Raw genomic sequence first — 14,099 nt, 5'->3', positions numbered from 1 at the left:
CCTGAGGTGAGTCGCTGGAAAACGTGGTGGACAGGGTGTGGAGGGTCCAGTAGGATTTTCCGCGCCCTTGTTTTTATTCTTGCAGTCTGCAAGTCCTTGAGAGTGGGTAGGGCGGTGCCAACAATGTGATGTTATCGAAAACGGTAGCATTGTTTTACTTGAATTTACATTAACTCATTCACTGCCAGACGATGTGCGAATGTGTCTACTCCAGTGCCAGGTTTTTTGTCATTTTCACTCAAATTCTAGGATCCACAGAATATTGAGTTTTAGGACTACACAAACTTTCAATGCAGCGTAAGAAATCTGACACTCTCTTCTTTCATCAGAAAAAAATCTTTAATCGTTAATCTTTAAATTATATGGGTCTGGAGTTATGGAGCTTGAAATGGGGGCGGGCTGTACAAATAGCAAATGCTGCCCCTTCGAGAGGTGGGAAAAACATTGCCAGAGGTCTGACCAACACTCTATCGGCACCTCTTGCAAGAAAAAACAAGGAATGCTGCTCTACGTCATATTTTTAATTCCCGAATAAATCCAGAAATGTCGGTGAATGAGTTCAAATAAATAAATCGAGAAATAAAAAGACTTCATTCTGCCTCGCCAGCAGTAGCAAAAATTACTCGCCGTGCCAGTAAGCACTGACGGTTTCTTTAACAATAAATCCGGCATCGCTTCAGTTTGGTGCTCATAGTGGCGCATCTGCGTTTGCCATCAGAAGAAAAGAGAAAGTGAGCAGAACACTCAAGACAGACACAGCTCTCATTTCATGCTGTTTTTAGTTGGAGAACCATTCTCCAACGTATTTTTTGGGAGGGGTTGGATCCATCCTGTGCCACGATTAATGCCCCGTATACCCTCTGGAAAATCCATCACGTTTGTAACATCTGCAAAGTTACACCGTATCGATGTCTGTTACTGTGTAGGATGGACAGGATAAACACGGGCGGCAGGCGTAAATACACACACTCACACACGCGCAGTAACATCTGGGATTTTCCTCTCCATTGTTTTGGGCCGTCCGAGATTGCATCAGACTCTCCGGAGTGAATCTGAAAAATCGAGATTCCTGAAATAGCTTCCTTTTCCATCCTAGCGTCGAACGGATTCAGTGCATGACAAAAGCTAACGTTTTCATGACTCTCCGCCTTCACGTCGCTTAATGGCTTTCTCAGCGGTTCTGCGGAACCAGAAACGAGCCCCAATCAGGAGAGGTGGATACTGTCAACTGACCTTTTCGCTTAACGGATGTGACATTTAAGACCAGTCGTCGTTTTCCTCATCCGATGGCGGGCAGAATGGACGATTGTTTTATCCGTTGTGACAGCTTTTCAACCTGGGATAAGATTCTCGGGCTGCTTCCTGCTTCAGGGTTTTCCCGTCTATAACTTTCAATGCCAAAAGCTTTTTTTTTTTTTTTTTAAACGATGACCCGTGGCCCTTGCTGTAGACAGCGAAACCCAGTCCAGAGTGCGGATAAATTCCAACCCAATTAAAAGAGATTCAAATCCAAGCTGCTTTTCGGTTTTCCAGTGAGTTGGAGCACTTGGCTGACATTTTGGAGGGATTTTTTTTCTTCCTAATCAATTCTTTGGCCTCTTTCTGTTCATTGCTTGTATTTCTGGCTTCCTGTCTCGATTCTTTCAGCTACCCCCCGAAGTCGCTTCGTGCTCGGCGTAGGGCGCCGTGTTTACCGAGCGGTGGCCTACAGTTGGGCCGTAACGTTGCATGAAAACCCTCAAGGGAACAAAAGTACATAAAGCAGGCCTCGCAAGGATTGGCAGAGAACTTAAAATAATACAAAGTATTCCGACATGACGTTTTTCTGACGGTGTTTATACAGTTCTGATGGGAAAGGATCACTCTTGCATCCATAAGTAGCAACATAAATCTTAATCAATCTCAGTTTCGATAACTGCGAGGGAGGCGGAGGGTAGGAACCCCAAATGGAGCACAGTTGAACGCACGGCTAATTCGATACAAATTGAAAAACAAAACATTCCTGACGGGAATGCATAGACCAGCATAGACCAGTCGTACTTACCAACCAAGACAACCAAATTGTGTTTTTCTTCTGGATCTGGATTGTAAGGGATGACCTCCATGTAGGTCAGCGGAGAAATAGACTCGTAAACTCCTGAGCTCCACCTTTTGGAACGTGCTGCTTCTTTGACCCAGTTGCTCTTCTTACCTAGCCGGAAACTCTTTCTTAAACCAGCTGAGAAAGAGAGAGCAAGACAGAGAGAGGCCTGAAGCTTTGTAATTCAGCTCATCAGTACTATCGATGCATCCGTCCATTTTCTGGTCGATTATCCTCAAGAGGGTCGTGTTCAAAAGCCTATCCCGGCCGTCTTGGGGGAGTAGACCAGGGACACCTTGAACCAATCGCAGGGTACACAGCGACCAACCTTTTGTGCTCACAATTACACTTATTGCCTATTCTGTGGGTCCTGCAATTTAAAGGACAACCGACGTCACTTTTTTGTTTTTTAACTGACATCAGAAAAACGTTTTATAGCATCTAAAATACCCAAAAAACGCAGTATGATATTTTTAGTCAAATGCAAAACACCAATAAAAATGACTTAGTGTCCAAAATCTGCAAAAAATTGAGCTGCGAATTGGTCATTTTCAGAAGGTCCCGCTCCCTTGTTTGTGTGTCACCAAGACGTCTTGCCTTGCTGAAGAATGAAAACAATGGCTTCAGATTCTGAGAATATGCTTTCTTGTTACACATCCAGTTATGAATATGATTCAAATAGTTCTGAAGAGGAAAGCATACATGTTTGCAATCGATTAAAGAATTTATTTGTGCCATTTTGATCACGGGCCGCATTTGGCCCCCGGGCCGGACTTTGGACATGACCGGCCTAAGCGAATGTAGACTACCACGTGAGCGCAAAATGAAAACGCTCCACATTCGCGCACCCCTCAGTCTGTATTTAATTTCCATTCTTTCACAATTGGAGGCGATTCCAAGTGAACGGGGGAGGCCTTGGAAATGGAGGTAGTCTGTTGTATGACGGCGGTAATTCCCTTTAAATGAAAGATTACATCGAGTCATTAATCACACTGCTTGTTTGATTTCAAATCCATCGTTGCACAATAGCCAACGCTTTTATTTGGCCAATCATTACGGGCCGAGCTAAGTGATGAATGTTTGAAGCGGCTCCAACTTTTAAACAAATGTCACCCAAAGACCCCTTTAAAAGATGTCACGGACAATGCCTTCTAAACCATTCCCGCCCAAAATCTGTTGCCAATTGGCATTTTCCGTCAAGGAACTTTAACGGCAAAAAAGAGTGAATATTTGACAAGAGGGGGGACTCAAGCCCCCCAGAATAAAAGTAGAAAAGTGTGCCCGTGGTGATTTGTATGCAGCATGACAGCCAGCGTCTGCCATGCGCCTGCGGTCTGGCCTGTTTTTGTCCGCACGCTCCCTTTCGTGACGTTAAGTACTGCGCAGCGGTGATGCCGAGCTCACTCAGACATGGGGTGTAATTTGACTTTGTAAGCATATCTGTCTGTTTCCTCTCTTTACACCGTGACGAGCCTTTGGTTACGTGGAACTCGAATTCAAGATGGCCTACTTTAAAGCTGTTTTCATAGGTAGGGTGCGTTGCCTTATTAGATGGAGCTTTGCTAAGGGGAATACAATACAATTCTGATAGATGGCCTATTTTAAAGCTGTTTTTGTATGTTGGTACGTCGCATTATTCGATGGCTCTATGCTACGGGGAATACAATACAATTCAGATAGATGAGCGACTTTAAAGCTGTTTTTGTATGTATGGTGCGTTGCATTATTAGATGGAGCTATGCTAAAGGGAATACAATACAATTCAGATGCGGATGAATTGTTATCATGGAATCCCAGACAACGATATTGGCCTGATGACATATTTTACAGTCAGGAATGGTTCCAGTCGCTCATCTATATCGACTTCTCCGCTCACGTGCACGCATGGCAATCAGCACAAACATCATCTGCAATTTATGAGCCGGAGACAGACGAGGGGAAAATGGTGGGCTTCAACCACATTCTTTGCTTTTCTAGTTCTTGCCCTGCAACCGTTAAAGCCATAAAATGCTTAATCAGATGAAGCAGCCTCATATATCTGTTTTTCTTGGTGCCCGTACTTGTGACTTGTCATGTCTAATTGCCCCAACTTGTATTGTGTTCTGTTGCGCAAGTCTTCTTTCCAATATTATCGGGATTTATGTGGAACAAGTCAAACATCTTACCGATGTGTATTCCAGTTATAGCTCCATAGTCAACATCGTCCTCAATTGGAAAAACTAGAGTGAGAGAAGGGGTGTGGGGGGAGAAATCACGAACATCAACCTCTGAAATGTTATACTGAAAAGTATTAGCACATGTCTAGTCAAGTCTACAACTATTTTGCTTTGGAAATTTGAATGATGACTGGATTGAGGAACGATAGCCATAATTTCGGAACATTAAGAATGAGATTACTGTTACAAAGTGGTTGAAACATTTCCACAGAATCATCCACATGTTGAGGGAGATTTGCGAAATGACTTGTTTTCTAAATTAAATCCCAAAGAAAGTCAAATACTGTGATCTCAAATTGGACATGTACAGCGGAACCCCAAACGCCGATTTTTTCTGGACAATTTGGAGCAAAAGCTAAATGTTTTATGAACTAAACGTGAAACCAAACGGCATATCCTTTTTCACACTTGAGCTGGGCACATTGCTCTTCCCCAAACTGGGCGATCTGGCATAGCGGAGGGAGTATTATTAGTATTATTAGAGATGTATAATAATAGATGTATAATAATAAAAATAAACCATTTGGTGGTAGTCCATCTGAATCGTTTACTTCCTTAAACCACATCAAAGTAAAGATGCGCCATGTCGAGTTGTAAACATGGCGCCACATTTAAAAGGAATGAGAAGTCCTCCTTTGATTGGCCAAGATTTAGAAAGTTCGCCGCGACTACTCCCACAACAGCTCCCCCTGTACGCCTCTGCAAAATTACCAACACCTGGTTGAACTGACCTCCTGACAGAATTACACTGGCTGGATCGATGCCGGTCACGAATACAAATCCCTCAATTTTCTTCTTTTCATAACGAACAGTCGAGCATAAGATGTACATGTACTTTTTTAGCCCCAACAATGCCTATAAAACAGGCTTAACCTGGTGGGGGGTGTCACTGTCCACACACCTGATTCAAATGATCAGCTCATCAGCCAGCTCTAAAGCAGCATCAGAACATTCCTGATGATTTGAATCAGGTGCGTTGCAGCTGGGGGACCTGGAAAACAGGCAGGACGGCGGCCCTTGAAGATCGACTTCGGACACCCCTGCTAGAAAACATCAAGAGGTGAGAGAGGTAGTCTTCAAACACCTTACTGTTGTCTATAATTTTTTTTAAAGATCTTTCCTGAGTTTTTGAAAGAAGTTGAGCGGCATCACACTCTTTATTTATTTATTTATTTATTTATGTGTATGTATGTGCGTGTGTATGTGCGTGTGTATGTGCGTGCGTGCGTTCGTTCTTTTGTTTGATTGTTGAGTCATTCATTCTTTCATTTAGCTATATACCTGTACTTTGTTTATTATTCATTTAATCATTTATTATTCATTTTATTCATTCATCTATTTATTATTCACCCAATATTTGTTTATTAATTAACTAATTAATTAATTTTGCTGTGTATTTATTGTTTATTTACTTTTTTATTATTTATTTTGTTCATTTATTAACCAATTTATTCACCTAATATTTATTTATTAATTCGTTCATTTAGCTATCTACTTGTACTTTGTTTATTAATTAATTAATTGATTAATTAATTAATTAACAAAGTACAAGTAGATAGCTAAATGAATTATTAGTATTATTAGAGATGTGCCTGGCAAAATAATCCATTTGGTGGTAGAAAGTCCATCTGAATCGTCTACTTCCTATGCTGCAACGCAACCTACCTATGAAAACAGCTTTAATTAATTGATTAATTAATTAATTAATTAGAGCTATTCATAAGAGCTATTCATTTATTTCTTTACGTATTTATTTTATTCAGTCATTCATTTGTTTGTTTATTCATGTATTCATTCATTCTTTTAGCTATTTACTTATTTGTTATTTATTTTCTTCTTTATTATTTTTGTGCATTCATTCACCCATTATTTATTTATTTTTTTATTTATGTATTTATTTTGAGGTTCTGTTGTATTTTAGATTCCCAATTGTTGGTGTGAGTCAATACACATGAAAACTGCAAGTACCTTTGCCCTCTTCTGCAGCACCTGTGGAGGAAAACACAATGGTGAGTACAATGAAAACAGGTGGGTTTTTTTCCTGATTTGAACACAAAACTCTGAGTGTTTGCATTGAGCTTCTGGGCCGGAATTTCAATGTGTTTTGCTCGTTTTACTGGTGATGTGGAAAGAAAATGTTGGGCGATCACCTTCTGTCTTGACTTGTTGTCGTCGGAACAAGGTTTGAGGTCGCTGTAGCGCTACTCTCCTGAAGATTGTTCATTGCAATCAGTGTGGGTTTAAATGCCGGCCTCGCAAAAGGGTCGCAGGAATGAGCAAAAGATGAAAAACATCACCTCTCCTGGAGCTGCTGGGAGGGAATAAGCCCCGCTCGCGTGTTACTATCGGTAACATGGCACGCTTGCCACCAGGTGTCATCCTCCATGGTGACAATCTGGAGGACATCGCCTCTTTTAAAAGCGATGGCTGCGTCCTTGCATGGCACGGCTGGATCCTCACTCGGGTTGTAGTCAAAGAGAGTTCTCACAAACAGCTGGGAAAAGTAAATTTATAAAAAAAAACATATTTCTTTCCCGCCTTGTATAATGATCACGGTGTCATCATCTAACGCATAAATTAGCATGGCACTGAAAAATGACCATCGGCACCGACAATTATTTGTCTTGCTCCGTTGCGATCATTTGAGAGTTTCCACAAACTGTCGAAATCGCTTGCACAAATGCACTGGTGGTCTTCTGGTCGAAGCTGTTATGATGCGGCGGCAGCAAACACATGACATGACACTTTTCGTAATCTCCTTTTACTGTAACCAGATGGGCGGTTATGCGCATAAAAAAGAAATACAACCACAATACGAGGCTCATGTCAAAGGAAGACCACAAAAGGGAAGATGTCATTTTTTGTACCTTCTTAGTGGGCAACACTTCTTGCTCTGAGAAGGCAGGAACAATTGTGAATGTCACATCACCCCGAGAGCGTGCCTGCACACCATGAGTGATATGTTAAAAGAAAGGTGTTAAAAGTTTGAAAGTTTGGAAATAAAGTACACCCACTCGCTTTGTTATTTTGTTATATACACAAGTAACATCCGAGTTACGACCAAGTTCCGTTCCATCCAAACGATCGTCAGTCAAAATGGTCGTAAGTTGAAAACCATTCAAAATGATGAATCGAGACTCTGTGTAAATGACTTGCAAACGACCTGATTCGGACGCCACGGGGGCGGGCGGGCGTGGATGTGGGTCACCGGTGTTCTACCGGTTGCCCCCTCCCCGGCCTTACTCCGCTATCCGCGCCGACGCATGGCCCGACCCCGCGGTTGTCTGCGCCACCTCGCCCCAAAGCAGAACGAACTGTCTCAAAGAGGCAGCGGCTCCCCCCGTTCTTGTCGCGTAGGTCCCGCATGCACGAGCGCAGACGCTCCCCACCCTCCCCCCCTACGGTGCCATCACACTGTTGATTGCTGCGCTGCCAGGCTGCGAGCGCATTGCGGTGCCAGCCGTACAATTAAAATTTAAAAAATAGGGTCCGGCGGTCATGGTCGTAAGTGCGGGTGGTTGTAAGTCGCGCCGGTCGTAAATCGGATGTTACCTGTATTTATAAATATTTAGATTTAGATAGAGATATAGATCAGATATAGATTAGATATAGATATAGATATAGATATAAAGATATAAAGTATTTGGAGAGAGAGAGAGAGAGAGAGAGAGAGAGAGAGAGAGAGAGAGAGAGAGAGAGAGAGAGAGAGAGAGAGAGAGAGAGAGAGAGAGAGAGAGAGAGAGAGAAAATAATCAATTACTGTATTTTCTGCACTATAAGGCACACCTAAAACAAACAATTTTGTTTCGCAAGCTGACCATGCACCACATAATCCGGTGCACTTTATGTATGGAAAAGGTTTTTAAATATAGTGAGACCTCAACTTATACGAACACCTTATATTATGAATTTTTCGTCTTACGAACGTCAAATTTATGAAAATTAAACCTTATAATAAGCACTATTTTCATATTACACATCCACCACGGCTGGAACTCCAAAGCACACGACCTTCGGATCTGGCAGAGTGATCTTCGGCGGAAGCACGCGACCAAACAGCACTCCAGCCGGCGCTACTTTCCACACCCCCTCTCTCTGAATTCACACGTCCATCGCCTCCGAGGAGCTTTTTGCAGATAATTTTACTATTATGGGACCGGAAAATAAACACCACAGGCTCGTGTTCAGCCTCAGTTCAAATGTGGTGCGTTACTATGAATAAATTGAAGAAACTACCAGCCGTACACGTCTACTCTGCTCTGCTTATTTATCATCCAAGACTTGGGGTGCGTTCAGTTTCGAGAATAGCGCACGACTTCTTATGAAATCAAATCTTATCAAATTCATAAAGTTCGCAGACGACACCACGGTCATCGGTCTCATCAAAGACGGCGATGAGTCTGCGTACCGACAACAAGTGGAGCAGCTGGAGCTCTGGTGCAGCCGTCACAACCTGGAGCTGAACACGCTCAAGACAGTTGAGATGATTGTGGACTTCAGGAAACATCCATCACCACAGCTACCCCTCACACTATCCAACTGCCTGGTGTCAACCGTTGAGACCTTCAAGTTCCTGGGAATCACAGTCTCCCAGGACATGAAGTGGGAGGTCAACACCAACTCTATCCTGAAAAAGGCCCAACTGAGAATGTACTTCCTGAGGCTGCTAAAGAATCATGGCCTGCCACAGGAGGTGCTGCAACATTTCTACACGGCTGTCATCGAATCCATCCTGTGTTCTTCCATCACCGTTTAGTTCGGGGCCGCCACAAAAATGGACAAAATCTGATTTCAACGGACAGTTAGGACGGCAGAAAAAAATCATTGGCACCGCCCTACCCACTCTCGAGGACTTGCACACTGCAAGAATCCAAACTAGGGCGCGGAAAATCCTACTGGACCCTCCGCACCCTGCCCACCACCTTTTCCAGCTACTCCCCTCAGGCAGGCGCTACCGATCCATGCGCACCAAATCCAGCAGACATTTAAACAGCTTCTTCCCCCAAGCCATTAACTCTTTGAACTCTTTGAACTCTTTCAACAGTCGCCAAAATGGAACTGTATAGTGCCACTTAGCAGTTTTTTTTTTGACGACGATACTAGTGCAGCGTGTTCTACCGGAAACAAATTCCTTGTGTGTTCTACATACTTGGCAATAAAGATGATTCTGATTCTGATTCTGATGACTCTAGGCTGTTTGGAAAGCATTGTCTAACTGAATGAGCAGGGACAAACACTTGCCAACGTTTTGTGTTGCTACACTTGAATGCACCCCCTGTCAAGATGCGATAGAAGTGATTGGCTAAAGGGTAGAGTCATGTGTCATGGTAAGCCAATCAAAGCAAGTGTTTTCACACACACCGGAACAGCGTGTCAATAGTCACGCTAAATTGTCACGTGCGAGTTGACAGCTGGGGCGGGGCCGCCGCTCACGACACTTCAATTTCATTTCATTTCAACGAGTCACCGTCACCTCACCAGTGACATGATTACGACGAAAGTGAATCGTGTGTCTTGTGCTGGCAAATCCAACAGTTTGCTTTGCACGAGGTGATTGTTAGACGCGATCGCGTACGTTTGTTGCTTTCCGGTTTCCGATCGCGAGCGTGCCATTTTATTCGCCCCGCCCGCCTTCTTTTGGCGCGTTTTATTCCGCGTCCGTGGAATCATCGGACTTTTGTTGTAATAAAATCTCTGCCAGCACCTGCGGGACTCGAAGTGAATGCAGATGACATCGAGGAGCTTGTTGCTGACCATAATGAGGTCATCAACACAGATAATTTGATTTGCCTTCAAGAGGACAAGCAGAAGCAGGCCATTAGGCAGTTGATGTGCAGGCTTTTATTGAACAGTTCCATCCAGAAAATGCTATGAGAATCATCAACATGATGAATGATAATGTGATGCCTCAGTTTCGTAAGACCTTATAAGTCAGAAAGCAACAGGTGTCAATTAAGAGCCATCAATGACCATCACAAATGTAAATAAAGTGACTTTATTATACAGTGCAGTGTATTTCTTTCATTACAATACAATAGCACATTTATTATACATAGGATAAGGTAGGTTGTGTGTAGTTTTAAGGCTTATTTAGTTGAAAAGTATATTTTATGGAAACCCGGGAACGGATTACGCCCATTTTAATGGTTTCCTATGGGATTTTTTGTTTTAGATACACACTTTTCGCCTTACACACTGTCTGGGAACCAATTAAGTTCGTAAGTTGAGGTCTCACTGTATGTCATTCGTTGAAGGTGTGCCTTATGTTCCAGAAAATACAATATTTATTTATTTAATGATTTATTTTATTTTATTATTAATAGTAGTATTGTTTTTTAATCATTGCCGTATGTACGTTCCGACTCCTAAAAGTGATTGTATTTGATTTTAAGGCTTATATGAGTCTGCGAGTTTTTTCTGTCCGGGCATAGCACACCAAAATACACAAACACCCGTTGTGCGCTCCAATAAATCATTTGCATCGGATGATATGACTTTAATTTTATCATATGTCGTTTTTCAAACATATTAAATAAATATGAAATGTCAAGCTTATTTCATACAAATTCATTGAAAAAAGATCATTTTTTGGCTTAACCTCTTCACCTTCAGAATTCATGAAAACTTCTTCGTCAACCCTGAGTTTACCATTTCTTGGCTGCATAGCTTCAAATTCCCAATGCTTCATATTTTTCTTGCCTCCATAAAAAAAAGACCATATCGAACACGAAATTAATCTTACTGACACGTGTTGTTTGTGTAGCCAAAACAGGAAATACTTTGTTGCTCTGTCTTGTGTAGTACAAAACTTGTAAAAACCCAATGAGACATTTTGCTTTGTGACATGACTACAAGATAGTTTTGTCAGAAACACTATCCAGTGTGTTAAATGTGGGTTATTCGTTGGTCAGATGTCACACTTTATACATCTAATAAAAATGAATGAATTTAATACGAAAAATAATAATAACACAGTAAGATAATATGAAACGAACCATCAGCGGAAGAATTTCTTTCAGCTTCCTGCAATCCACTGCGACGCCGTTGACTTCTTTGAGCTCATCTCCTTCGTGAATCAGGCCTACGGAATGGAACGTACAGTACATTTCATGAACCGCTCTCAAGTCCAGTGGAAACCCTCCCAACTGTTTGATTAACCATATTTGTACAAGAAAAAAAAAAACTAAAGACTCAAGAAAGTCAAGAAAGAAAAAAAAATAGACTCATTCACTGCCATTCATAAATTTATTCAGGAATTGAAAATATGACGTAGAGCGTCATTACCGAATTTGTTCGGGTTTTGTTTTTTCATGCTTGGGTGTTGATAAAGCCCTGGCCTCTGGCAATGTTTTCCCCTTCCACAAGGGGGCAGCATTTCCCTTTTTTCCAAAGTTCGCACTTTGTTCCAGCTTCAGCTGTTGTTGGAGTGCTATATAAAATATAATATTGATGTATTGCATTGTATTTTGGACAGTTGCCCTCATTTCAAGCTCATTTAACTCTAGGCCCATATAATTTAGGAATTAACTCTTTTTTTTCCAATGACAGAAGAGAGTCTTTTGTGGGAGCGCTAAATAAACTAACCCTGTATTTATGTATTGCATTGTATTTTGCCCAGCCACCCTCATTTCAAGCTCATATAACTCCAGGCCCATATAATTTAGGAATTAACTCATTTTTTCTGATGAAAGAAGAGAGTCTGTTGTGGCAGCGCTAAATAAACTAACCCTGTATTTATGTATTGCATTGTATTTTGGACAGCCACCCTCATTTTAAGCTCATATAACTCCAGGCCCATATAATTTAGGAATTAACTCATTTTTTTCTGATAAAAGAAGAGAGTCTAAGGTTTTTAACGCTGTAGTGAATGTTTATGTAGTCCTAAAACTCACTATTTTGTGGGTCCTGGAATTCAAGTGACAATGGCCAAAACCATGGCACTGGAGTGAACACATTTTGCACATGTCTGGCAGTGAATTATCACTCATGATGCTACGACTCAAAATTAAAGCTTGGTCTGATGTTTCCAAAAGATTGTCCTGATCGATTACACCAATTGTCCCCTAAGTCATTCAACGCAAACGAAATGACACAGAGAAGAGATTGCTAACAGCGCGGTCACCAGTTAAGCTAGCAGTTAGCCTCACTTCATATCGAACTTTTCTTTATATATTTTTTTGCAGTGTGAATGGCAGACTTATTTGTACACTCAAAACCAACAACTTAGGACAAACTTGCAGGACAGAACCGATTTGAATTGGGGGGGACAAGTACCACTGAAACCTTTCATAAACTTGAAGCGTAGCTTACCGCTTTTGTGGGCAGCGCCTCCTTGCATGACCCTCGCCACAACAATCGCCCCGGTGGATTGATCCCTTTTAATGGTCGCACCCTCAAGGGTGGTGGCATACAGGGGAGAAAATACGATAAGTACCAAATAAATAGTGAAAATAACGTCATGACATTTTTATTGGAGGCTGCTTCATTCCAATGAATATTCTTTCAATCGAGGCGGCACACCAACAGTGCCAGAATGTGATACCAATCTGCATTATTTCTGATACACAGTGAAAGTCAAGAGTGGAAAATGCATCTTGTGTACTGGACAACAATCAGCCCAGACTGGGGTGTAGTCCCATTGTGTGGAAAATCCAAACATGTTGCATCAATCAAAATGAGCATGTCAGACAAAGGTCACCCTCTTTCCAAGTTGTTTTTTTGTATTTTTTTTTTTATGAGATCTATACAAGCGTCTGTTCCCCATCATTGGGTTGAATCTTCACTCGACGAATCAAGAAAAATACCCAGTCGTTAGGTGAATATGCGCATTCTCAAATTTGCCCTCAACGGCAATCATATTTTTCATATTATCAAATAAAGTCACTTTAAAGAGATACATTTCAAATGAGCGCAGGGAGCATTTTGTCGAAATCTTCCACTTAATCCTCTTAACAGATGTCAAAAACATTTCATGGGAAGTCAGACTGTACGATAAGAAACAAATGCTTTACTTTTGATGATGACGTTGCGGCCATTCGCTAATGAACGACTGGACCCGCTCGTGGAACAAAATCTGGTAAATGTTAATCACAGCAGACAATCACTAGAAGAACTTTACGAAGACCTCGATCGACATTTAAGTCCACCAAATTCGTGTCCTTTTCATTTTTCAGGGGAACAACAAATTTTTAAGACTTTGTGGCCTTGGTGGAATGGTGTTCTTTGAACTTTCATCCCCGTTCGGTCCAGTCCTGATCCAGGAATTTTCCAGATACAAGTGACAATAGTTTGGACCATACCGAAATCAGACATTCTGGTAGGACCAAGATAATTAGTCATGATTAAAGACCAGCCTTGAACGTTAATTCATATCAGACGCATAGCGGGAATGATCTCAGTTAACGTCAATGCGAAGAAACCGATTGAGTGATTTCAACAGCTCCCACCAGACAAAAATACTCAAACTGGAGGGACTACCAGATGAGATCCACAGAAACAACAATTTTTACTGCGCCACAACATTGCTTGGGAAACATTTGTTTATGCTCACTCAGTGCGGCCTTGTCGCCATTTAGCCCCTTAACTCCACCCCCACTTTCAGCCCAAAGCCTTTTCTGCTTTATGTCGTGACATTGGGCAACTTTTACTTTGTGCCGCATTTGTGACAGCACAACATTATCGCAGCTGCCAACGTTGACCGCTTGAGCTTTACATTGCCTTCGGATGCCTTGTTGCAGAACATGTGGCGCTCTTTAAAGAGCAATTATCCGAGTATATGGCTCTATGAATATGAATATATATAT

The 14,099-nt window shown here is 41.8% G+C and overlaps 1 protein-coding gene across 1 annotated transcript in view; it reads right to left on the bottom strand.

Annotated features, from left to right (window-relative positions):
- Positions 1-14,099, bottom strand: part of LOC148891560 (MAGUK p55 subfamily member 7-like) — a 28,940-nt gene that overhangs the window by 8,884 nt on the left and 5,957 nt on the right. The window contains exons 6-13 of the mRNA XM_089008007.1: positions 12,607-12,688; positions 11,292-11,377; positions 7,164-7,238; positions 6,594-6,790; positions 6,447-6,505; positions 6,265-6,285; positions 4,246-4,299; positions 2,045-2,218 (exon numbers count right to left, since the gene is read on the bottom strand). Coding sequence (XP_088864133.1) covers positions 2,045-2,218; positions 4,246-4,299; positions 6,265-6,285; positions 6,447-6,505; positions 6,594-6,790; positions 7,164-7,238; positions 11,292-11,377; positions 12,607-12,688 — 748 coding nt within the window. The remainder of the gene's footprint in view (positions 1-2,044; positions 2,219-4,245; positions 4,300-6,264; positions 6,286-6,446; positions 6,506-6,593; positions 6,791-7,163; positions 7,239-11,291; positions 11,378-12,606; positions 12,689-14,099) is intronic.

The sequence above is a fragment of the Hippocampus bargibanti genome, linkage group LG11 (genome assembly GCF_051943395.1).
Source record: "Hippocampus bargibanti isolate YZ-2025 linkage group LG11, ASM5194339v1, whole genome shotgun sequence".
NCBI lineage: Eukaryota > Metazoa > Chordata > Actinopteri > Syngnathiformes > Syngnathidae > Hippocampus > Hippocampus bargibanti.
The sequence above is the reverse complement of the archived record's forward strand: the minus strand, read 5'-3'. Positions and strand labels throughout refer to the sequence as shown.